The 27,656-nt window shown below is 35.3% G+C and overlaps 1 protein-coding gene across 3 annotated transcripts in view; it reads right to left on the bottom strand.

Annotated features, from left to right (window-relative positions):
- Nucleotides 1–27,656, bottom strand: part of KDM4C (lysine demethylase 4C) — a 245,333-nt gene that overhangs the window by 79,364 nt on the left and 138,313 nt on the right. The window contains exons 13-17 of one of the 3 annotated variants that reach the window (XM_084225528.1): nucleotides 20,207–20,388; nucleotides 19,147–19,363; nucleotides 18,064–18,140; nucleotides 1,618–1,673; nucleotides 1,076–1,194 (exon numbers count right to left, since the gene is read on the bottom strand). In XM_084225528.1, the coding sequence (XP_084081654.1) occupies nucleotides 1,152–1,194; nucleotides 1,618–1,673; nucleotides 18,064–18,140; nucleotides 19,147–19,363; nucleotides 20,207–20,388 (575 nt within the window). In that variant the 3' untranslated portion in view covers nucleotides 1,076–1,151. Of the gene's footprint in view, nucleotides 1–1,075; nucleotides 1,195–1,617; nucleotides 1,674–18,063; nucleotides 18,141–19,146; nucleotides 19,364–20,206; nucleotides 20,389–27,656 lie in introns of those variants that run through there. The other 2 variants (XM_084225527.1, XM_084225529.1) reach the window with 2 other exon arrangements.

The following is a 27,656-nucleotide window of genomic DNA, read 5'->3' as shown; positions in this document are numbered from 1 at the left end:
CCTCTGACATCTCTCAACCTAACAAAACAATTCCTGAGTTCTGAAAAGAAAGAATCTCGGCCTTCCTATACAGCAAACTGCTTACTGCATGCACACATACCAGTCTGATCCATTAGCTTTTAAAAGTATGACATGCTCTTCCTGTATGTCTAATTAGTATGTAGAGAGCAAAGAAGGAGCAAAGGAGAATGCACATGTTAGATTTTACAGCTGTTGGAGAAAAAAGGTTGAATTGTAACATACTTTTCTGAAAACTCAAAATTTTGAAATGATAACTAATGCTGAAAGACAGATCAAAAACTCCACAATGTGTAACTATAATGTGTTACAGAAACACAAAAAACAAGAGTTAACTGGTTTTACAGAAATTCCATTTCATAAATCTGTAAAACTAACCTACAGAGTAATAGAATGTAAATCCAAAAACCTTATATATAATTACACAAGAAAAGTGATTTTATGCAAACCTCTGTGCATTTTCCTCATAATATATTTTATGAGACATTTCAAAAAAATTTATATTTATATACAAAGATATACATATTTTTAAAGATGCAACATGGAAGTTACCAGCTGCAAATATCAGAAGGGCATAATAAATTCTACTGAGATAATATTTTTGTCATTCTCTTTGTATTTAGCAAATAAACCAAGTAACAAATTACAGGGAATTTAAAGCAGAACTAAAAATAAGCTGAGAATTTTAATGTACTGGCAAAAATATCCATCAAAATAGCTACAATAATAATATTTTCTGAAGGCCTGAGTTAAACAAAACCTTTCTTCTAACTGGACAAGAGTAAGACATGGCCTGAGTTAAACAAAAAACTTTCTCCTAACTGGACAAGAATAATGAAATCAATTGAAAACCACTGATAAATAAATTCTTTCTACTTCCTTTCCTGGTAAGTGAAAAAGAATGTCATACCTAGATCATGTCTTACCACTGCATTCCAAAGCACAAAAGAAAGAGGTCTTCATGATATTGCTAAGCTACTTAGGTGAGTTAATTAATTATGAAATTATTCAAAATGCATGAAGACTATTCTATTATTGGGCTTGAAAAAACATTAAGCTGCAAAATTTTCCACTTTAGCTGACAGGGTTACTTGCTATAGTTTCTATCAGTCAGATACAGTAATAGCATGACATCAGCAACAAAAGTATTTTTGACAGTGTGTGACCAAAGTGCATCTGAAAAAAAACAGAATTCAGAATTGAAAATTATTTCAACATGATTAAAATTAATTAAATGAAAATACTGGGTTTAGAACTTCAGAAGTATTGTATTGCAATTTTTAGGAACAAAGAAGAAAATACACTTTGCTGTTTGATAAGACATGCAAACAATGTTAAATGAGCTCTCTCATTTATTTTCTTTGCAAAAAGGCCAGCAGATTAAAATTTAGAACAAGCAAGTGTTTGCAAATACTAAAACAAATGTACATTTTATTATCTAGGTATTTAACAAAATGCCAGTGCCACATTTCAATAGAAATAAGATTCAGCTTAAAGGGACACTCAAATAATTCGGGTTGCAAATGCTTTGCACGTGGGAATGGACTGGAAATAAATTTTAAAATAAGCACATACAGTCCTGAAGAACATATTACTTACTTTTTGTCAGTAGTCTGCTTTAATGCACCACCTCTCAAATTGCAGAGACAACATTCCTAAAAACAAAAGCAGAGTAGAAAAAGTGAGTTTTAATGATGGTTTACAAATCAGTTCTATTCATCTGATCTTGAGGATAAAGCACACTGCTAAAGCAATTAATTACTGGGTTACAAACTGCCACTTACAAACATAGCATTTCCTTACAGAGGAAGAAAAGGATACAGTAAAAAAAGGAGAAACAACTCATACAACTAAAAGAAAAAAGGTATATGAGTATTACTTACAGATGAAGTGACAGAATTACTTTGAAATGTAATTAAAAAACCCAAACAAAACCAACATCAAAAAACCAAAAAAAAAAAAAAGAAAGAAAAGAAAAAAAACAAAACAAAACAAAAAACCCAACACTTTTAATCAGTATTGCTGTAGAAAGGCTGGAAACTGCCACACATTTTACAAAGGCAAAACAAAGTACTATGGCACATAATGAGTTTAACAGAAGTTACTGAGAAACTGACCCACAAGCTATTGATCTAGCTTAAATTATTTTTTTTCTTTTTCTTTTTCCTGCAGTATACCTCTACTGCTTTGATCTTCAGTACAACTCCATCTCTTTCAGGGCACTCAGCAAAGTCCCCAGATAGCACGCTAAAAAACACAGCTTTTCCTACCTCTACTTAAAACTGAGCTTTTGAACAGATACACTCTTTCTGTCTTTCCAACCCCTCACTCCTACTCTTCAGTCTCCTTCATTTCTGAATCCATTCTTTCCCTTTATTTCTCTTTTTTATCTCTTATCCCTGGAAAGGAGCTGATGAAAAAGTGTTTTGAACATAGCTATTCTTCTTCCCACCTGTTTTGCTAAAAGAACAAATGTACAAAATAGAGTCAAGATATTCTGTGACAGTATACCTATATGATACCATGTTTTTTGAATCCCTACATTTAAGTTGCCCTTGCAGGACAAACAAGCAAATCAAACAAAAACACAAACAAAGCAAAACCCCAAAAAACTTTCTGTTATACTCCAGTCTGATCCTGTCTTAAAAATGATGAAGACTACAAATGTCTGCAAGAAATTTATTTGAATGATATATTACATTCCGTATGAAAAACCTCTTTCCTAACCACAGAAAAATGCTTTCTTGTGACAATTGGATCCTCTTTACTATTCAAGCACAAAATTTTTGCTTTACCAACCAAAATCATGAAGAAAAGAACATCCTCTTAAGGAGCACCCTTTTAACTTCTGAATATTATTGTAGAGTTTTAAAGAAGAGAATTGAAGTTCATTATTCTATCCACAACAACCTCAGGATGGGACCTAATATGTTCCAGATCATGTTTTCCTTTCTAAAAGTAAACATTGGCTATTTAAATCAGGGAACCTAAAGGTTTAAAACTATACTGCTTTCAGTAAAGTTGTTTTTTTCTCTGGGCTTGCAATAGTAGCCACTCAGAAAAACAGCATATTGCAAAAAAAACTGTTTCAGAGTGATCCCCTGCACCCCTTCCGGGGACCAGCTAACCCCACATCGGACAGACCAGTTCTTCTTCCTCTCTGAGCACTTGTGCAGCGTGGTGGACATCAGTACCAACTCCAGCAGAGCCCAGCAGGCATCAGGAGGAGGTAGCAGGGGGTGGTGTTGACGCTACGTGCACGGTTACTTATCTGCCACTAGAGCAACTCCAATAGCTCCTGCTTTGCCAGAAAGGATCTCTCTGTCCAGCATCTTTCTTTCCTTTTGTCTCCCAGATGACTGATCATGGGGTAGTAGAGAGCTCATTACATTCTCCCTGTGTCTTTCAAGCCACACAGGCATCCTGGAGGGCACCATCTTGTAAATGCTATTTCCACCACTTTGGGTCTCTTTTTGTTTCCCAGGGCGTAATGAGATTTAGTGATTTTGCATCTAATGATTATTTACTGAGTCCATTTTTTTTTTGCTTGTTGCTGTATTGCTTTTTAGTAAACTGTTATCTTTTCACTTACGTTTACTCGCATTTATTCCTTATGGGTGGAAAGGAATTGGTTGAAACTAAGAGGAGGTAACTCCTTTTAGAGTGTCCAGTTCTTTAAACTGTCTTAAGCCAAGACAGCAGTTCTGCAGAGCATGAACTTTTACAATTTATATATAGAGTAACATCTGCAGACTAGGGAAAAGAGCATAAGTCTACCTAACTCATCAGAAATATTTGCAGGGAAAAACCTTCATTCTCTGCTTTCAAATGTGAAAATTCAGGGGTTTCCTCATAAATTCTTGTTAATCTGAACACCTTTTTAACATTGGCCACAAAAATACTCAACTCTGTTTTGCAAAACAAAGAGTGCATCTGCCCCTATTTTAAGAGCTTTGACATTCTTAGGTCACTTTACTTAAAAATTTGTTACCTAAAAATAATGACATTTTTCTGCTTCTAACGGATATTTTTCACTTTTATGGAAAACTTTCATCAGGTCATCTGCTGTGGAACTTACTAATGTAAGTAGACTGAGAATCCAAGCTCTAAAGAAATTTTACAAATAAATCTTACAAACAAATTAAGCTAAAATAGCACAGGAAGAGAGAGAAGTCATATCTTTACCTACCAACTACAGAGCTTTGACATTAGATTAAAAATAGGGGAAAAAAAAAAAAGAGGGAATATTAAATGGAGGAGAGCAGCCCAAGCAAAAGAGAAGGCTCTAAATACCCTCATTAGGAGCTATAAAAGGATTACCCTTATGCAGGACCTATAGGAACCAAACATTATGTCCTCTACAGAAACACCTATATGTATCTTTGGTGAGCAGAAAGTATTGGTGCGTACTTGTTCACGGTCTGCTGGACATAAGCTACAAACAATTCGATCCCTAAGAACTAGTCAATTTCACAAGTGTTCATAACAAAACTGTGTGGGTAGGAACACAGGTTTAAAGCCCATAAAAACATTTTTTTTTTAATAATGTCTGCATTGCAATACATTTTCCTACACGCAACATGGCTGTTAGCTTAACTTGACTCAATATACTACAATTAATGAAAACTCAGAGAACCTGACATTTACAAAGACTAATATTCCTAATAAATGTATACATGCCATGGGTAGCAGTGAAATAACATGTCAACTAGTAACTACTACCCATGAAGGACACAGACCTTCTGAGGTACTCCAGCGCTCCAAAAGCACCTCTCCTATGAAAACAGTTTGAGAGAGCTGTTCAGCCTGGAGAAAAGTAGAGAAGGCTTTGGGGAGACCTCATTGTGGCCTTTCAATACTCAAAGGGGACTTATGAAAAAGACACGGAAAAACATTTTAGAAGGAGAAATGGTTTTAAATATAGATGAGACATAAGGAAATTTTCTGACAATAAGGACAGTGAAACACTGGACCAGACTGCCCAGAGAGGCAGTGGATGCCCTGCCCCTGGAAATATTCAAGGTCAGGTCACACAGGGCTCTGAGCAAACTGGTCTAATTGAGAATGCCCTGCTCATGGCAGAGAATTTGGACTAAATAACCTTTAAAGGTCCCTTCCAAAACAAACTCTCCTATGATTCTGTGGTTCTGTGTTCTCAAAGAGGAAGAGCATATCTGTGCATTCCTGTCTACCTGCTGTCAGCCTATTATGTAAAAATCAGGAAGAGAATGATTTCATTATAAAGCATCACCTTAGAAGGTATCCAATCTCTTATTCATTATTACTTTGCAAATCCTTTAAACAAGTAATTTTGTCATTCGTATTTGCATTAAATAATAATTTCATAAGCATATTATTTTATACATATCTAAATTAAATCTTAGACCATTTTAAATTGCTCATCTCCTTAAAAAATCTCCATAACATTCTAGAATTACAAGAAGGCTTTCTCTCTTCCAGTACCTGCAAAAAGTAAGATATCTCCATATAATTCACAAGTTTTATACAGTAAAATTCCTTTCATCTTTCAGCTTTTTTGTGGAAATTATGGGGGTTTTTTTTCATAACAATACATATCATATTCACTGTTTCTGGACTAAATGTTTCCCCTTGCTTACAGGAAACATTTTTGCAACCAGCAACCCTAATCTCACTTCTCTGCTTCAATCACTTCAAGAAATTGGTGGAAAAACTTCAAGTCAGTGTGAATTAACCATGCTTCCTTTGGTACATACATCCAAAAGATGGATCACCTTTTTTGGAAGGTATGTCGCTACTCAGGCAAAGCTGCATATTAATTTTTTTCGCATGGATAAATATTACACAAAACCCAAGCCTGTTTACATTCATTTATATTTTAAAATTAATACGTTTGCTTATCTTTGAGTATTTTTTTTGTGTCTGCCAAAATTCAGTCATATTCGCAGTAATGCTTACAAAAAGCAGTTTTCACATATCCATATTCCCACACCTACTTCATCAGCAATAGTTTTCTCCATAGGAGACAGGAAGCTGTCTGATACAGCAAGGCAGTAGAATTCTGCCAAGCCATAGCAGAGGAAAGTCATCTAACAGTTATTTTTATTGAAAACTATGATCATGCACCACACAATACCCTTTCTTGTTAAACTGCTATATCTTCTTTGCTAAAGCCTTGTAAATTACAATAGCATCTCCAAATAATTACATTTATCCAGTTAAATGAAAAAGAAATTCAAGCGTATGTCAGTGGAAGACAGGGTAAAATAAAATATATATTTCTCTTAATGAATTGTACCTGACACATTTTCAAAAATTTCCTCTTAAAATATAGTTTCCATAAGCAACCTAATAATCTCTTCCAGCTCTTTGGCATCCATGCCATTAGAGAGCTTTTCATTTAAACTAGCAAGAAGATTCCCTGCTTAAGCCTTTTCCTTTTTACTTTATGCATGATAAACATCAAAAGCCCCATATTGTCCCTTTCTTTTTTTGACATTTTCCATCTATTGACACTTAGTTAAACAACCACACTTTTTCCACCTAACTGACTTCACGTGACACCTAACGTGTGGCCGCATTCTCCCTTCTGAAGTGCAATGAGAAGAGATCTTCAGTGATGTCAGGCAAAATATATTTCATTTTTATCCCACATCTGGGGAGATGTGCTTACACACCCATGACTTGTGTAGTACATGGACAATAATCTCCAGGATCTTTTCCACAGCAGCAGCTGACATCACTGCTCCACAATCCTTTGTCTGTACTCCAGCTTCACTATTTTACCATTTTTTCTAATTATCTCTTTTTTCCAAGTTATCTCAGAAATTTATTAAGTTCTTGTTCATTTCTGATTGCCCTTACTTCACAGGCCTCACTAAAAATAAGCCAAAAGTTTGTCTTCAGCGAACATCTCCTGCAACAGCTTCTGCAAAAGAGATAACCATGCAGGCTGGTCAAGCCAGTAAAAAGACTGTGTAATGTTTAACAGATGCAATCGGAAAAATGAGATTTGGAAAAGGGCTTGACTAGGTACTTCAGTAACCAAGTAGTCGTTACTGAAGGAAACTAGTAGCAGATTCAAAACAAAAAAAACAAACAAAAAACCAGGAAGATTCTTCACACAGTACGTGTCTGTTTGCCAGATGTGGATGCTAAAATTTTACACTAGTTGAGAAAGAATCTGCCTAAGTTCATGAAAAAGAAATCCAAAGAAGGTTACTTTTTACTAAGGAAATAGAAAGATAGTGCCTTTGGCTAAAACAATTTCTTATTTCCACATAGTAGGAGACTGAGAAAGTATTAGGAATGCCTGCTCAAGACACATATTCTTCATCACTTATTAATTTCCTGCTGTGAATGAGATAATAAAAGACTTTAGTTTAATTCTTCTGGCACATCTTACTGCTCTACATAACCTGCAGTTTTAAATCTTCATATGCAGAAACATTACCTAGATATTAAGGAAAACCCAAATGCTTAGCATTAAGCACAAACTGAAATATCCATTCCATATCATATACATTTAATTTTCCCAATCTGTGATCCAAAAAACAAAAATAAAATACAGCTTTACTAATATATTATTATCATTCACTTAATAAGCTATTGTGGTAACTTTATTGTCACAGCTCTATTTAGCAGTGATTTTACTTGAAGTAATATTTTCAATTAATTTCAAAACATTTTGGCTAGTGATTTGAAGCATTGCATTGGAAAGAACATTTAAGATCATCTAGCCCAACTCCCCTGCAATGGGCAGGGACACATTCCTAGGCCACGTTGTTCAGAGCCCCATCCAACCTGGCTTTGCACACTTCCAGGGACAAGGCATCCACCACTTTTCTGGCAAGCCTCAAGATAAAGAACTTCTTCCTTACATCTAATCTAAACCCTCCAACAATTTAAAGTCACTACCCCTTGATAATGTCTTAAGCACGGAGTAGGACACTACCTATTCAGTAAATAATGTATTTCCACCAATTTTTCATCAGCTCAAGTCAATCGACTGCGACTAGCATCTAAAAACCTAAGAAAAGTGGTTAGGAAAGGTTTTGGGTTTGGTTTTTACCCCCTGAAACATTTCTAATAAGAGGTCAAAACAGTTTCAAGAGTCAACTGCTCCAAAGATGAGTCACAATAATGCCAATTTACTAGTCTCCTCTAAAAACAACTAATCAAAACAGGCATCTAATGTTCAACTCTGCTACAGCTAAGTCAAATGGATAAAAATTGTAGGGCTTTGGCTGTTATACACATTTTGTTTTCTTCAAGCCATTCTGGTTAGCTTTATAGATAGAAACCTTTGAACTGAAAATAGATATCCTTAGTCTTCCATCTCTTTTCTCCCTTGCATTGTAACGTCCAAGGTCACACTACTAGTAGTATTAACACAGATGTGCATTTGGATACAGCATTGCTACATTTTAGCTACCTCCTTTTCCCAGTTTATTCATGATTGTGTCTATATTTATCCTTCTGTAAAGAGAAATGGGTTGGTGTTTCTTTTGAAAATGTTGTTTTCAGCAATGGTCCACTAATGAATATGCTAATCTTTCTACACCAAGGGAATAATTTTCACTTGGAAAATAGCTTTTGAAATTACTGAATTTCAATTCAAAGTCCACTACTGTATTCACTTTGAACTATTACCTTCAGAGACAAACTTCTTTTATTTAGTGACAAAATATTTGCAAAAATTAATTAACTGCAGAAAAATTGATGTTCATCTAGTAAAAGATTCAGATTCAGTTTCCTGACGAGGAGCACCATTCTTAACAGAGTTGCTCTGCTACCAGTATAAGTCACAACCTTCATTTGTATTTTAAATTATTAAAGTTCACACTGATTATGGAAGCTGAGTAATTCCGTGAAAGAGATACCAACCACAGGCTAATATCTATTTAACATGTAGAAAGATCTTTGGCTGCAAGCTTAAAATACATTCTTGAGAACAGAAGGTGGCCACGCTTCTTTTCATGGATGAACATTTACTCATGCAGTTGCATCCAAGCCTGTTTAAGACACCTTTGGGAATTTAAAGTTTACAAATCATCAGCTACTTAATTTCTACATTTTAGTAACCTAATCCTGCAAATATTCAGTCTACCCTGCCCTTGACTCAGGGATAGCCAAAACCTTCCTTGCATTTTTGCAGCTCCCATATAATACCAATGTAAAGCAACAGTATAAAGAGCAAGTAGTGTTTCACTACACTGTCCATACCATTATTAACAGTGACCTCTAATACCACAAAGAGCAGGAGAGAGCTGGCTAGGATAAGAAGCCTTCAAAATTACAGGAAACGGGGATTGAGATGGAAAATGGGAATATGGAGACAATTTCATAGAGAAGGAATGAGAACTGAGGCTGAGACTGAAATGAGAATCAAAATACTCATTCAGGTAACTGGAGTAAAAAAATTCTCACAACTTGACAGGGGTAGGTACTATGTATTCTCCCTAGAATGTGCCTATATGAAGTATATGTATATGAAGTACATCCATAAAGTATAAAATGGAGACTGTAAGTTCACAGAAGTAATTTCTGTCATAGTGGTTATTAGTCACTCAGATCTAGAAAATCCTTACAGTAAGAGCAACTGTTCCCATACAATTGAACAAGAAAGATTACACTTTCTCCTTTGAAGAGGAGTCAAAAGGAATGAGATTACCTTTCCCAAAACGTTAATGAATAAGCCATTGAAAATACAAAACTGATCATTCTTCCTGCAAAATACAAAGAGACTGCAAAAATCACTTCTACACAGAGGGAAACACCTGGGGCAATTCCAAAAAGAACAAATACAGGCGGGGTGGAGAAATGATCAAGGCCAGACCTGGTGAGAAAGATTTGGGGCTGCTGGTTGACATTGACAGGAAGCTCAGTCTGAGCTGGCTCACAACCTAGAAAGCCAGGAACATCTTGGCTTGCATCACAAACAGTGTGGTCAGCAGATGAATCAAGGTGATTCTGGCCCTCAAAGAGACCCCCACCTGGAGCTCTGCACCCAGTTCTGGGACCACAACAAACAACTTGCTGAAATGGGTCCACAGAAGGCCAAGAAAAAGATCAGGAAGCTGGAGGACCTGTCCTGTGGAGACAGGCTGAGAGAGTTGGAGCTGTTGAGCCTGGAGAAGAGAAAGCTTCAGGGAGACCTTATAGCACCTTCCATTACCTAAAAGGGGCTACAAGAAGGATGTTAACACAAGGCTTCAAACTTAAAGAGGGTAGGTCTAGGTTATATAAGAAAGAAATTCTTCATCATGAGGGTGGTGGGACACTGGAATAGGTTGCTCAGAGAAGTTGTAGATATTCCTGGAAATTCCAGACCTTCCTGGAAATATTCAAGATTGGATATGGCCCCAAGCAACCTGGTCTAGTGAAAGACCATGTCCATGGCAGGGTGTTGGACTAAATTATCTATAAGGTCCCTTCCAACCTTTCTATGATTCTGTGAACACTAAGACTAAGTGCTTAGCAAACAAAACAGGAATGATAGTGTATCTATCATATATTTATATATGACAAAAAATATGTAGGCTTATTCCCATTATTGTAGGAACAAATATTAGATTTTAACCTGATTACCTTCAGAAGAAAAAATGTACCTTTAAGAAAGCAGCATAATACAAGCTGGCCAGGTCAAGATATCCTGCTACTGGCTTTTATAGCATGTTTTTCCTCTCAATGACTTTACAGCACTATCTCTAGAGATCAGATATGGTCTTTGAGGACAAATTAAGGTTCAATTAATTTGAGGGAGGTTCTCTGGTCCAATTCCATCTCCAAGCAGGTCCAGATTCAAACTACATCTGACTGAAATCATAATTCATCCTGCAGAGAATCTCTTCCTTGTAATATGAGAATACCCACATAGCTGGAGGCAACCAAAGCTTCAAGTCTTTTGACATGTGTATCAGTGGCAAAGGTTGATTTGGCAAACTCCAGTGAAGTGAATGAAAGGTCAAAATGAGCTTTGGGTTTGAGCCTTATGGCATTTACGTTAAAAACACATTTTCTGAGTTTAATAGTCTTCGGTTTGGCTTCTGTGACAGCCCAGAGAACCCCCATATTTACAAACCTGTTAAAATATGTTGTTTCAAAGGTTGAGTTTTACAAGCAATAAATATCCTGCTACTAGTATAATATCAAAATCAGAAGGAAATATAACGCTCCCCACATCTGAGTCCATACCTGGTTATCACAGCATTTAAAATTCTCCCAATAAGTCAACTTTTTTGCAGAGAAGGCTTGCAAAAATCCAATTTTAAAAAAATAAAAAATACATATTTTAAAAAAACAAGAATCAGGTCTTATTTTTCTGAAAACAAAAAACCACAGAAATATTCAGGGGTTTAATTTTCTATTATAGCCAGATTTTCCTGTCCAATAGTTTCTTTTATTAACAATATTCAAATGCATTTAAAGCTTGGTAGAAAAATCAGTCTGAAAATTAAGACACTGTATCACCAACTCACACGTATTGAGTTAATTTTGGCAGATAGCAGACCCTGAAAACAACAGTTTATAATGGAAATGATGACACCATATCAACGAGAAGGGCATTACTACAAAAAGAACATTCAAAATCATTATTTTCAGTAGAGTGGAATAGGGCAGTTTGTGAGCAGGAATGTGGAAAAGCTCTTACATGCCACTTTTCTGATGCCTTTGGGAAAAAGAAACTAAAAATCCTTTAAATTACATAAAGGGCCACTCTAACCAAAAATGCAAATAAACCCAAAGACTGATTATCAACAAGTAATACACAAAACATGAAAAAGCTCATCTATAGAAAAAGAAATTCTGCTAAGCTATTTCAACATAGGATCTGTTCTCAAAATCAGTGCCAGCTAACCAGATTGGGTACTGGTTACAGTTTCTGCAGTGCTGTGGAGAACATAGCAAGAATCACTTGTGAAAAATCACACAGCCTCCTTAGTAGCCTTATGACCATAATCTACCTGATCATGAAGCAAGCCACTGAAGTATATTTACCTGTTTCCTGACTTGCTCTTCTTTCTATTTCTTTCCTGTCCTGAAACCTTTGGTACTCCATGTTTATGTATTATACCTATTGGGTGACCACATCTTTGCTCATTGTACAGTATGTCGCATTCTCTGTAATGCCAGTCATTATTCTTCCTGACTTCACTAACTTTCTCCAGCTGAGGCATTTAAGATTAATGAGGCATTTGTTCTCAATCAAGGCACTTTATATGAATTCAGTTACACTTTCAGGATCCATGCAGATGACTTATTAAATATAATTTTATTTTTTATATTGTTTTGGGGGACTGATTTATGGCCATTTTTGCCCATTAGCATAGACCATTCTGTATCACTCTTCTCTTTTGTCAATAACTGTTATCAGGATCTACTGCCTAGTAGAATATAAAGATGCATTATGTATCATGAATGCAGGTATATCCTAGAGGGCAAAAATTTGACATAGTATTGTAAAGCATACTTCTTCAGCTACTTAAAATGCTGAAACTGCAAGAAAACAGTATGCTCTGAATCTCAAAATTGATTTCCTCTGATAATATAAATTTGAATAGCCACCAAGGAAAAATCTGGCTCTGTCAATCTAAATTCATATAGGTAATTTCCATATTTTAATGATGTTCATATTTGGTATCCACACATAATAAGGTTTGATTTAGCTATTAAGACAACTCTCATTCCTACAGTGCTCTCATGCTTTCTTGCTTTGCGAAGTCATACTGATATACGTAAGCCTAACAGAGACCAAATTTTCCATGAAGTTAAATATAACTGCTGTGATTTTAAGAAAATATCATTTAACAGAATTTAAAACAATTTTTGTAAGCAGAGGAATAAGAAGGATTTTTTTTCCTAAGAAATGAACTCTGAAACAAGGTTATACCAATGTTTCATAACTTCCATTATATTCTTCATTACACGAAACTTTCTTTCTCATTGTTTTCCAATCAAACTTCTATTCAGGATTTAATGCCTTAGCCAGAAGGGAACTTCTCAGATGGGTCATCTTCAGCTTAATCTCCTTCTCCTATGAATCTATATGAAGTGTAGGGAAAACAATTTCAAACATCCAGGAAGTTGGACTTTCAAGGAGTCAGTATTTCCTAAGAAGTAAATCTTCCCATAATGTGGACTCTTCTGAGATAAAAGAAGTAAATTCTGGAAGGCATGTGTATATGTAAGTCCCACAGAGAGCAAAATCTGTTTCAGATCTTCTGCAACAGCTGCAGGTTTTAGCGATGATTATCCCGAAAAAAATTTAGATGTGATTTTTCATTTAATTAATGTAGAAACTTGAAGTCTCAACTGTATAAGTTGGAATGTACAATACACTCACACTATATTCCCCTAAAAAAAAAAAAGGTTTGTGCAAATAAGGAATTTTCTTTAATTTTATATCCCTCTCCAGAGAGACTTATGGTACTACATAGCAAGTTAAAATACAATTAACATAATATATGTAAAACAACAGGTATAGAAAACACATTTTGTGTTTAGTTTTGGTCAAAAAAGGTGTAGCCAGGCTGGAGAGGTCCAGAGAAGGGCATATAGATAACCAAAGGACTGGGAAGTCTTTTGTTCGGACATGAGTAAAGCCTTAGGGGAGACTTGATCAGGTTCCGGTATTTAAAGGGTGGCTACAAAGAAGACGGAGATGCCCTTTCTTACAAGGAGTCACATGGAAAATATGAGGGGTAATGGGTACAAGTTATTCCTGGAGGCAATCTGATTAGACACAAGAGGAAAATTTTCACAGCAAAAACTATTGCAATAACCTCCCTATGTTGGACACTTGAAATTCATCTGAACAGGATGTTAGGCCATCTTGTCTAGACTGTGATTTTGCCAAGAGGCGCTGGACCAGATGATTCTTGAGGTCCCCTTCCAACCTGGTACTCTATGATTGTATGAAAAGATTATGAAAATTTTAAAAATTATTCAGAAAATAAATATATGTATTTAATTCAAACGTAGCATAAAACTTTAGGTTGCAGGCTGGTAGGACTAGCTTGAATTGCTGATTTTTAAAAGGGAAGGTCACACTTTGGGATAGCAGTATATTTAATTCACTTGTCATTTTCAATGTACAGAAGATTGGTTAAAAGAGAACCATATTATCTTAAGTATAATTCTAGGATTAGAGTAAAGTATTGTACTATTTTGAAGTGAAAGCTGTTAGGATAATGTAAGGTTATCATCCAAACTGTGAAGGGACAGAAACATTATCCTAAAATGACAAATAGGATGAAATACATATCAGCAATTATTATCAGGCTGATGTCAGGACTGAAGCTCCACACAAGCAAAAATACTACCATATTTAAGTTGGATACCAAACTAATAAAGTTGTCCCCAAAGAAAATTACAGCCACATTGTTTGCAATGAATAACACTATCCAAACAAGCAAAAGAGAACTATAGAAAAAACAAAATTCAGTGTCTATTTTATCATTCTGCCTCAAGGCGCAATCAAGTCTTCTTCAACTATTCCTGAAAAATGTTTCCATAATATGTTTTTAAAAATCTTAAAGAAGTAGCTTCTCTATAAAATCTCTATCTATCCTAGCCCAGTCACTCACTAGTTTTAGAAATAAAAATTCATAAAAATTCATAAAATTCCTGGTATTAACTGCTGCTGATGCAGCTTAAAGTCTCTACACGTCATCTTGTCCCTAAAAGACTAGACAGAGATTCCCTTTCTTACAAGGAGTCATGTGGAAAATATGAAGGGTAATGGGTACAAGTTATTCCTGGAGACAATCTGATTAGACAGAAGAGAAAAAAATTCCAGAACGGCTATTGCTTATGTTACTCAATTATACACATATAATTTTACATTACAGAATGTAACTTTTCTTCCTTTCTGCCTTCCCCTCACTATACTAGGAAAATTATACCTTTTCAATCTTCCCTTATGGAATGGTTGAAATCTATCAGGAATGATTAAAAGAATTTTGGTTTCTTGCAATTTCAGTTGCAACTCTTGCACCTTCCATCATGGTATTTTGAACATCTTATGTCTACTGTTACAGTTCTTCAGCTGGACTCTTACCAAAGCTGAAAAGAGCAGACAGATTGTTTCATGGATTTTTTTTGAGGCTTTGCTTCCAGTACAAAGCTTAAGCATCCTCGTGTCATGTTTCAGATTCTACAGAACTGATGCCATGTTCACTTTGTGACTGGAGTGGTCACAACTGCAGCTGGCAACAAGAACTACTGCTTAGGTGGAGTCTGCCATATTACGTGTGCGTAGCTGACAACTCGTAAGTTATCTCCCTATCTCTGCTGAACTTCATATGATTTAGTCTTCAATGAAGTTTAACACTTTGGTAGCATCACATTACAGAAACTCCCCCAGTTTCTATGCAATCATCTTAAATTGCATAAAATAGACCAGTTTAGATTTCCACAAATGCACCATAATGACATGAAAATTATGCCCAGAAATTTATTCTCTTAATGGTTTCAAGAGTTCTATGAGAATGATGGTTGGTAGTCTGAGATGTTAAGGTTAAGAGTAAATCCATATTGCTATATGTTTGGCAAATATTATTTTCATTATCTCTCTTCTGCCACTGCCAATATCAGAATTTAAAACACCATCAAAAGCATCTGAAAGTCAGGATTCATTAAATCTTTTGCTTATTCCTTACTCCCATGACCTGCCACAGCAAAAAAAAATCACTGTCCTGTTCTTCAACAGACACCTCTTAGTATTCTGTCATTGTCTAGGTTTTTAGAAATTGATAGATTCAGCACTTGTTCAATATTTTTCTTGTTATCTGAGATAGGTTGAGTGCCATCTACTTCCTCATATCATCCATTCTGTATCTTTTTTAAAAAACAACAACATATTTTCCAGGCTGATATCACCTCACCTAAGCTGTGCAAACTCTTGGATTCATTAATAGCTCTGAGATTGCTATTAGTGCAATATTGGCATGTCAAAACTTTTGAAAGACCATACTATAAAAAAAGTGAATTTCTTATCATTCATGTGTTTGTATTTAACAAAGCATTATTCGCTTCCCTGAAACAGCTAGATTTCTGCTATTTTTATTGGGTAGCAGACGACTACTATCTATTGCTCCTACATTTTTCAGGTGAAAAAGAACATGGGAATAGCATGTAGGAACAAAGTGAATGTAGTAGCATGTGAATGACATGCAGTAACAAAGACCAAAAGACAGCAAACAAGAGGACAAGTCTGTAAGTAAACACAATCTTCAATATTTCATTAAGACTTTCCAACCTAATGATGACTTAAGGCATTAAGATGAAACTTTATTCCACAGGCATATTTGAATGAAGGATTTTCTTGAGGTACAAATTCATTTCATTCAAGTTACCAAAACAAAGCTACAGAAAGATGATTTTGTAGCTTTAACAATTCACCTGTATAATAATCAATACACACAAAAAATTACAGCAGTTCAGTTAAATATATGACACATAAATATATTACATTAAAAAATTGTCCAACTGTCCAAATGTCCAATAAACATGCATGGGCTAGTCTTTGCATGATGAAAATGGTGCTCTCTTTCAGTCCTATTATCTTCTTATTAGCTAACTTAAAAAGTGCAGAAATACACTGGGCCTTCTCTACAGTTTCTAGAGTGTGCTTGTGGAAATCTAAACTAGTCTACTTTAAGTAGTTTAAGATGACTGCACAGAAACTGGGGGAATTTCTGTAATGTAATGCTACCAAAGTGTTAAACTTTATTGAAGACTAAATCATGAAGTTCAGCAGAGATAGGGAGATAACTTATGAGTTGTCAGCTACGCACACATAATATGGCAGACTCCACCTAAGCAGTAGTTCTTGTTGCCAGCTGCAGTTGTGACCACTCCAGTCACAAAGTGAACATGATATCAGTTCTAAAACCTTATCACATAAAAATTTCATTCAGCTAACTCCCATATGGTCTTGATATATCTTTCACTACTTCATCTCACCTCCTGAAATAATTTGGTGAAAAAAATACTTTCCCTTAAATTCAGATTTTCCTTATTATCAGAAACTTATATGCATCATATGAGAATAACCCCAAACTTATTCAGTAAAATGTGAATACTTCTTCTCAAATTAATGTTTGTCACAGGTGTTAGTATAAATGACTCATCAGACACTTCACTTTTGTTCTTATCATTCACTTACTGCTGCCATCTAAATGACCACTTCAAGATTATTTGTAACCTTAAAACCTCAGAACAAGTTTAGAATCTTTCTACAACATATAATTAGGAAATTTTAAGACTGGATTTTGTTTTACAATTTTTTCAGTGACTTTTAGAAAATGTACTTGAGTTGAAAGACACTCCTAATTTCCACTCAGATGTGTTATTTTTATATTGTACTTAATATCAGGTCCCAAGGCAACATCTTAAATTTTTCAGTGTCTTTAACAAAAAATCTGTGATTTATTCATAAATGGTATTTCATGAATAAGGATGTGCTCCTTAGAACTTTCCTACTTACACATCGTAGCTGTAATTTCTCTGAGAGAAAATAAATTTTTCACTTTTTGATAGAGTAGCAGGGCTTTCTAACCCTGTTTGTTTAACTGATAATTAAATTCTGAGCTCATAACAACAGACTTACACTTTTCCCCTTGGTATTCCCCTGAATCTAGAACAATAGCCACAAAAGTATTTCAGAAGATCCTCAAATTCACGACTGTCTAAAAAGGAAGCTGTAATAGTGTATTCTAGTAACCAATGAAAGACAAAAATTGCATTCTACCTATTTAGAAGAAATCTCACATTTTCTCTCATTCACGTGCATTTTAATTTTCAGTTTTGCTTGAACACTGTATTTCACAAAACTATATCCTGTTAAGCCAATCCTTTTTAGGAGTCTATGAAACTACTCCAAGTTTGTGTATCAAAATGCCATTACATTCTCACTGAAATATTCTTGTATTTTACAAATAGTTTTTCCCCAGAAAGCACGATCAGAAAAAATACACAGGCTACATACCACATGAAATAATGCACATGCTACCTTCTTTTCCTCCCTTAATCTCTAGTGTGTTAGATAGCTAAACAACTTACAGCTGTCCAGGCTTCTTTTCTGCATCGAGAACATGACCACTCGTTATGGATTTCATGAGAAGGAACACCATAGCAACCTAGAATAAGAGAGCTAGATTTATTATTATATTCTGCCTTTTTATCAATGATGTAATACAATTCAACTATACATAAATACAATTCAATTATACATACACTTTGATAAAACATGTCTGTCATGTCATGAAGGAGATTTTTACAATCTAGGCTTACTGCTAATGTCATACATAGTCTATAAAATATATCTTCCCAAAACCTAAATATAAAGAACGCACAAAAACTCCCATAAGAAAACCAAAACAAACACCCAGCAAATGAAACTGAACAACAAAAACTCCAAGCACCCAAAAAAACAAAATCACAATTAATTTCTTATTTTTGTCATTGCAGTATCATATCACCAACTCTCCCTGAAGTAAAATTTTGACTTAATGTACTGACATTTATTCTGGGCAAATATACCATATTTCCAAATATCTCGTGGACTTCTTAGACTTAACTATTACAGTTTTACTTTTCTACAGTTCTACAGTTTTACTATACAGTTCTACTATTACAGTTCTACAGCCTTTAGGAGATACTGCAGAAAAAACCATGCATTCATAAGTTACTCTTGCAATAAAAAAGAATGCTAAATGAAGGAAAATACTGCATCCCCAAATTTAATAGCAATATTCACAAGTCCTCCAGGAGAATTTCACCCTAATTTAATAATTACCTCCTAGAATTTCACCCTACTTAATAAGGATACAACAGCACTGCACAGTGATTTAAAAAAGAGAAGCAAAAGAGTAATTAAATCACTAGAACAGAAAAAAGAATCAGAAGTTCGTGAACATGGAAAGTTTACATGACAGTTAATTCTTCAATATTTTTAGAGCAAGTGTAAGTTACAGAAAATGTAATGCAGTTTTCAAAAAAAATTAGCCAGTGATTGAACCATTACAAATGGAAATGTTCTTCAAGTACTTTTAAAGACATGGTAGAAGCCTAGCTAACTATTATTTATCAATAAAGCAAAATTTAAGATTACATTTCTGGCAACAGAACAATTAGATTATTTACTTGCATGAACCCGTACACAACACTTTGCACATGAAATCAGAAGACTTGTTCCATCTTCTTCAACAAAGGCATTTGATGGATAGTTTTCGGTGTTTTCTTCACTATAAATAAAACACATCTCTGGAATAAGAGGTTTAGTCTTCACACTTTCTGCCATCAATGTTACTGCTGAGTTTGCTTCACTGAAAGCAGGACTTTCTTCATCCTGATTGTCTGGCTGGAAAATAAACAAAATCTATATTTAAGTAAAAGAAAGGAGAGTCTTACTCTTCCCCGTGACAATGATGAAACTATTCCACCCCTCCCAACTTTCCTACTAAGTGTAACAGTTTCCTGAGAAAATTAACTGCTTCTAAGTATTTATCATAGTCATCCTATCTTGATTGTTCCAAATAACTGTGACATCTGGAATAGCACTCAGCCTGCAAATCAGTGTTATCGCAGTGGTGTTCAGTAGTATTGTACCTCTTGGGCCATTTAACTCACTCCAGTGCAATAAAAGCTTTTTTCCTGCTTCCCAGGCTGAGGAAATTCCAGTTTAGCACCTTCCAAATTAGCAACATATTACTACAACACCATTTTTATTTGGCATTTGACACAGTAATTCCACAAGACAGTGTCAAACAATGCTCTGTATTAGACTGTTTCCGAGGGAATATTTTTCCTGAGAAGGCCTAAGTACTGTGAAAACACTTAGGCCTGAACAAAGGCAGCATAAAAGAGGTCCTGATAAAAAGTATTTGGAGATGGACATATAAGGAAATAGCTAGAAGATACAAATCTACCTGGGTTCACCACACCAAAAGGGAAAATACACACAGACACACACACACTAAGACAAGCCCAGCATAAATGGTAGTAGGAGGTATACAGTGTCTGCGGCCAAGGATAGATGCAGGTGAACAAAGCATCAGTTCTAATTTTTAATCCAGTGAGTTTGTTTACCTCTCTTACAAATGAAATGCTTAAGTTTATCTTTTTCATAATTTCTTGGAAATTAAGTAGCCAGGCAGCTATTTCACACTTCATCCAGAGACGAAGCTGTGAGAATCTTGCTTACCCTATAGTATGGCATGAGAAGAGTGCAAACAGCACAGTGAGGTTCCTTTTTGGCACAAGCTGCATTGTATTCTTTTTCAGCATTGAAATTGGGTGGTCTTGTCTGCCACAGGTAGACTAGAGGCTTGGCCCATGCTTCTGACTCTTGAACTTTCTCTTCAAGTAAGGTAGTTTCAGGCAGTTCTAAAAGAAAGCAAACAATGGCTATATTATAGTCATGGAATGAAGATCAACAACAATGAAACTGTCACATGCACTAACAAAGATCAAACAATCTTACAAGAAGTCTGTGTGCAAATATGGATGTAGAAGTCTAAAGAATGTTGTGTAAGGAAAACCTTACAATTAAGTGCTCTGACATCTCTGTCAAGAGCTGACTGCTCCATGTAAGCATAAACAGCCCTAACATTTACAATTTGTATTCATATCAACAACATTATGTCTCACTCTCCCACTGTCTCTTTAATGCCTCCAAACTCTCTCCCCTCCCCCTCCATGCACACAGCCCTAAATTACTTATGGATGGAACCTATTGAGTCCCAGCAGCAGTGCCAGACAAATCACTCTACTCGCACAGGATGGCACCTCACAAGCTCTTCATGGAGAGTGACACTCATTTTCCAAAGGGTAAAAAAGGGCAAACGATATAGCCAGGGAGTAATGGGGGACAATCAGATCTAAAAAGTAGATGCATGTAGTAAAGCATGCTGGATCATATGGACAGTGCCTATTAAATCTTTCACAATCAATGAAAAGGCATGTAGGTGTCAATCAGAATAATTATATGAATGAGGACAGGAAAATGTGAAAAGATTGGAATTAAACATTCAGACAACAAAAACAGTTTATAGTATACTGTCCTGTTCTAATGATGTATTTAAGAAGAACTGTTCACTTCAGAAGAAGAAAATTCCAACACAGAGAAACATTTAAGTACATTAAACTGATTCATCACATTCCTTCAGCCCGTGACTACTTTCTCACTTTCTCCACTTTATGAAAAAGCAGAGGCTTTATGGATCTCCTATGATAAATGTCACACATTGCTACAAAACCACTATAAAATTAGCAACATTTTTATCAGTGTTGAATAAAATATCAACTAAAATCTTTGTGTACAAGCAAGCCAAATGCAATAATAAAAAAATACATATCCTGCATGTGGTTTTTAATCCATTTTTTATAGTTTCTCAAAGGAACGAATACCAATTCAATAAACACTTGCCAATAATCTGGGTAGAAGGGCACAAAGAAAACTGCAAAAAAGCTGTCAATATTTAGCAACAGAGCTTTCTGGTGAAAAACTTAGCTATCTTACCTTCAAAAGAACACCAGTGAAAAAAGAGCTGAACACAAGGAGAAGATGAACATATAAAATGCCAGCATTACTTCTGTAACTTTTTTAACTACTTACTTAGTAAATTAAAAGCTTAACAAAGTTTTTGCTTTCAAAAATCTGTCCAATCATATTTTTTCTACTGCTTGCAATTTTAAAGAACTGTAAAACACATAGCTCTGAAAATTATTTCTCTAGTTCTCTTCCTACCTATTTAAACTTTCCTTTAAAGAGCCATCTTACAAGCGGCTTCAACCTTACAGGTTTTTTTTTTTTTAATTTTTCCTTTTACATTACTTTCCTTCAGGAGCTTATACCATTATTTTAAATATTTTCATTATAGTTGTGACCTCACAGAAAATTCAGAGCTTGATTCTCTGTTATGAAGAAAACAAAGAGGCACACAGAATTTGTTGTGAAGGTTTATATTATCTTCCATAACTATTATCACCTTTGAAACTGACATCCTTTGACTGCACCACTCCTTACCACTGCTGAATAATTCTCCCATGATAGTAGAAGCCTTTGCCCAGAACCTCACCTTATAATGCTCTTCTTTATTCAAAAATCTTCATATTTGTAGTCCTGAAACCAGTCTGGGTTGATTACTGTAGTTCTTTCATACAGGGTTCTGGCTTTCAACTGCCTACAGCAGGATGCTGAGTTCATTATTATATTGGTTCTGGTTTTAATGAAAACAGTATTTACACCTTAATTTCATATAAACTCCATAATTTCAGTTCCCTCTTGTGTGATTTTTACAAAAGCTTTCCAAACCAAGAACTTGAAAAGAACATAACACACAAGAATAGAGCTGGCTTTAATAGCTTTTCATTGCTTTCAAGAGTTTGTATTTATTTTTGAACCTCACTCCAAAAGAAGCCAAGGACAAGATGTCATATGTATATGTACCAGACTCTATCACAAACTCATAAAAATTTAACACTATTTTAATAGATTTATCTTCTCCTTTACCTTATGTTTAGAGCACTTCCAGTTAGCCGTTGACTAGAAGCAAACCTTCCTCATTTATATACCTCTGATCTCTAACATCTATAATTCTGAATTCTATGTCCTTCTAGGTCCCTTGAGGTATGACTGTTTTCTCCATGATCCTTATTGCACTCCTCTGTCTCTGCATGAACTACACAAGCTCTCTGATGTGATCCTCTGGTATATTATACCATGCAACCCCTCACGCCTCTCCACCACAACAAAAAAGGAAAAATATCAATCCTCTTTTTAGAGGAAAGCTGCCTAATACAGTACTGAAGGGTTCACTGACAGGATACAAAATTAAGAGAAGACAGAATACACATTCCTAAGGATTACAAGCTTTGTCTGATACTCTGTTATCACTACTGTAAGACCAATAAATTTCAGTTCTCCTCAGGAATTTCCTAGTCAACCTTGAGCCTAATTATCATCTTTCAAAGACTTCAGAAATATTATTTCATGTCCTTTTAATCAACATTTACCCACCCACAGTGAAATAATTAAATTTCCAAAGAAACTGGTATTTAAAAAAAAGTTACAGAGTACAAGGCAGCATTGTCATGTTTTGTACAAAGCATGTACAAAACATGACAATGCTGCTTTAAACAACTTCCTCACCAGGAAGGTGAGGAATGCAATCTTCTGTGTAACTATTCTACATCAGCAGAACTTAGGCAGTTTCATTTTGTGTGTTTTATTTTTCATGTGTGCACCAGCATTAGTGAGAGGAAAAATTTCCACATAAGGTTCTCTGGTAATAAAAGCGCAAGTATCTTCCTGATTTCCATGTAGGCAGAGAAGTTATGCACCATAAACAAAAACTGAGAATTTGGTTAACAAAAACAGACAAGGAAATTAAAAGAAAAACCAGCTCTCCAACTGTTTGAGAGAAGGCATAGAGAATATAATTAATTGATATAATAAACACTGCTGTCTTGGCACAGTTAATGGCCTTTCCTCACTTGTTCATTTGATAATACTGATGTCCTACTGATATTCAAAAACACTCTGGAAAACTTTAGGGATTTTTAGATTTCTTTTTTTTTTTTCTGTTTATCCAGTGCTTCTCACTCCTTTTATTTTCTTAAATTACTCCTTTCATAACTTACTATGTAGCTGAAGAGCAACCAGTGGCTCAGCTTAAAATTTATTTCCCTAACTCACATTGTTGCATGCAGTTTCAGGGTAGACACTCAGTGGCTTCATGTGAGTTCAGTGTTTCTCTGATCAGATGTATCTATTAGAAGGGCACAAAACAACTGCAGCCTCCAGCTCTCTCCTTTCAAAATCCACCTTAACTGAGGATTCTCAAAATAAGAACAGAGAACAATTTCTAGTGTTCATACTGACTGAAAGATTTTAGAAACTCTACTGTCATAAGCAAACATACTTTTTATTTCAGCTGTGAATCAATGCCAACTGCAAGTACTCAAAGCCAGAAAAAACTGGTGGAAGCACCTGTTCCTACAGTGAAAGATACATTGCTCCCCACACCCCGCCAAAAAATGAGCATCTACTTTATACGACCAGTATGTAATGTTTCAAGAAGCACTATGAACATGACACTTCATTCATAATCTTACATATTGCCATTTTTCTGAAAGATCATGAGAATGGTCTCACTTCTTGTAGAGCAAGTTTTGATCAATAGTCTGTTATGCAATGCTGCCAATCAACAACACTCTATGATATGCACCATTATGCAATCAAGCCTTCATTGTGGTAACTTGGCCTTGCTCCAACACACCTACCAACAGCCCAAGACTGGCAATTTGAAAGACAAAGGACAGCCAATGCAGTGGTGTGAAATATAATGTATGTCTATATGGAGCATTTTCTTTACACAGCAGATGAAATGGAGCTGGGGAATCTACCTTGACTTCTGTGTCTGCTGTAACTCAGATCAAGTCACTGACACTTCCTCACAATTTGCTGACAGTAAGTTCATGAACAGGACTCTGCACAAGTGAACAACAGAACTCCTTGGTGTGAACTCTGGTGCAACATTTTTTTTCAGCTTCTCAGCATGAAAGATACATTTCAAATTTATGAGTAATCAAGACAAAAGTGAACAAAGCATCCTTAGTATTCTTTCATATAGAAACTTTCAACTCAACTACAGTACAAAATACATCTCACTGTCAGAGAGAATAAAATAAAAAATACAGGATTTGAACCTGCTAGCCATGACAGGGAAATCTGCACCTCAATTGACAGCACTGTTCAAGAAATTGCACACTCATGCATAACACATAGACACACTCACAAATACCAATGAAAGGTATTTATTTTGCAAGTCTGTTAGTATGCACATGGTTTTTAAACACCCTTATATGAATGAAGTCCATTTCTAGTAACTTCCTTTATGTTTCTGGCTGTAAATATAATACACATTCATGCTGAAGTCTAAAATAGATTAATACCAGTCAAAAAATTTCCTAACTGGATAATGTAATGCAGCCTATTCCTAAGTATGTAAAAACAACTTATTGTGCCCACTAAGAGTGCTCAGAGATCTTGAATCCCCCTAAACAGTCTGGGCATTTTTACTTCACTGCATATATGGTTTTTGTGGTATTACTTTACCAGATCCATAATCAGGTTAACAATCCATAATCAGGCTAAATATTTTGTTTCCTAAGTGCTCTTTTTTCAACAGAAAAGCAGAAACACTTGATGACACAACTATGAATTTAAACAAATGCATAGCAACTGATATAAATCTTACTGTATCATATTGTGCTGATTTTGGCTGGGGCAGAGCTAATTTTCTTCACAGTAGCTAGTATGGAGCTGTGTTTTGGATTTGTACTGAAAATGGTATTGATAGCATAGAGATGTTTTTATTATTGCTGAATAGTGCTTGCACAGCATCAAGGTCTTTCCTGCATCTTGTGCCACTGACAGTGAGTGGTCCAAAAATATTTCAACTGTGTCCCCGATCTGGTTGGTGGGGGAGTGAGTGAGTGAGTGAGTGAGCGAGCAACTGTGTGTTAGATGCCAGCTGGGCTTAAACCACAACACATATAATTCAGCCATAGTATTACTGACAGTACAAGGTGATTAGCAATGCTAAACTTGATGATAGTTCCTGCTATCATATTTGTACCTGAAAACAGTATTTCTATAGGATCAATTAATCTCTATAATGTAATTTAAGAAATACCAGTTCTCATTGATGTGATATTCATATGCATCTGTACTCCTTGGCATATTTAAGAAAAGTGAAACAATTCATTAAAACAAACCGTGTAGACAAAAAGAAAATTATAGCCCAGGATCTGTCTTGATACAAAGGAAACTCCTTCCATAGCAAAGTATTTCTAAACAGTCACTATGCTGCTTTCCAAGTGAGTAAGTCAATGAATGAATTGTTTCCACTAATGTCACTGGTTTAACAGTTTGTGGGAAACTTGCTCCAACACACAATGCTAATGCTTTGAATGGTTTTTGCTTACTAAGTTAAACTCAAATTATCAGGCAGAAAACATTTGGGCCATTTGCAGAATGGGCTGTTGCCAGCATTTGCTGATTTAACCCAGCAGATGTGAAAAGCCATAGACACTAATACAGTACAATTTGCTTTTGCCAATCTCAACAATGATTTTGCTGCTTGGGGTTATGTTCCACTGATGTTTCCTGGCATCGCAGAGCAGCATTCTCTGCTATGAAGAGCACAGAAGCATCTGTTATTTTTCAGGTAGTTGAGCATAATCTCAGCCCTGGGAGACATTATCTATAGTTTCAAATGTCCTGGAGGAAATAATAATAATACAAATTAAAAAAAAAAATAAATAAAAAAAAGAAGACAGTTGGGAAAAAATGTTGTACTTGAAAACTTTACTGTTCCAGAAGTGTATCAGTAAACTTAGTTTCAGAAATTGTCTTTCTTTTTTTTTTCAGTCATGAAAGATATAGATCTTACAGCAAAATAAGAACAGAAAACTCTTTATTGTACTCTTCAAGAACTTTCATTTTTTGTAAGGGATCTTTAAGTACAAGTAATGTGAAGTATGTATACAAACTTCTCTTTTGGTTAGAGAGCCTAATTGCCAAATTAGCTATTAACACTTCAGTTCTCATAAAAATTGCATGGAAAGATAACTATATTGAATCAGAGCTCTAGAAGTTAAGCCAAAGAGCTCCCGGATGAAATCAGGTTTAGCTCCCAAAACAAAGTAATGGGGTGCTTTAATAAAAAAAGAAGTTCAATATAAAAAAGTATAAGACATCAGTTGTAGCAGATCTGAAAATGTTTTGAAAAGTTTGAAAGATTCAGCATTAAAAAGAAAACAAACATTTTTAAGACAATTTGACAGATTTGGAAGATTCGATACTGGGATACTCGGATTTTCCTTCAGCATACTATTAGAGCCCCATAATTAAATTCACATTGGTTTTGTGATTGAACTGTGTATTGTGATTACACTTTGCTCAATGTAATTTGTACTGGTATTGTATATCTATTATATTGTATTATTGACTGACCTGTATATTAAAATTCAATGCCCTGCTAAATGTAATTCCCTGTAATTTAAGTGCATTGCTGTATCACTCTGCTAAATTGAAATACCACGTAATTTCAAGTATTTTCAAATATGAAAATCCTGTATTATTCACTAAACCATCCACACACAGAATACCTTGAAGAACCTGGTCAGAGTGTATTGTACTCTTACGTTAACAGGCACAGTCAGCAGGCTTTTCCTGAGGGTGAGTGGTACTCACTAAAAGAGTAAGGATTACTTTGACAAAAATATTCTTTCTGTTTTGGTGTTAGTCACAAATCAGAATCTGGTAAGAAAAATCTCACTGTGATTAAGACTGCTGCAGACAGGACCACTACCACTTAAAACAGTAAATAAAGTTAGTATAAATACTAGCAAAGGCTGGAAAATTCGCACCAATAACGTTGAAAAGGAGGGATGGGAAAACCCTGACCATGATTTTTCAGGGAAAGCAGGAAGCACTGATCCCACCGATACTTCAGATGAATATGAAAAACTGAAAGATTCTAAGAAGTTGAAGAAAGGAGAGAAAAGCAGGGCTTCACAGCTTGCTGGGTATTTACTTTTGAGCACTAGTGCTTAAGTTAGAAGAGAAATTAACATAGCACATT

This window comes from Fringilla coelebs, assembly GCF_963513975.1.
Source record: "Fringilla coelebs genome assembly, chromosome: Z".
Taxonomy (NCBI): Eukaryota; Metazoa; Chordata; class Aves; order Passeriformes; family Fringillidae; genus Fringilla; species Fringilla coelebs.
The sequence above is the reverse complement of the archived record's forward strand: the minus strand, read 5'-3'. Positions and strand labels throughout refer to the sequence as shown.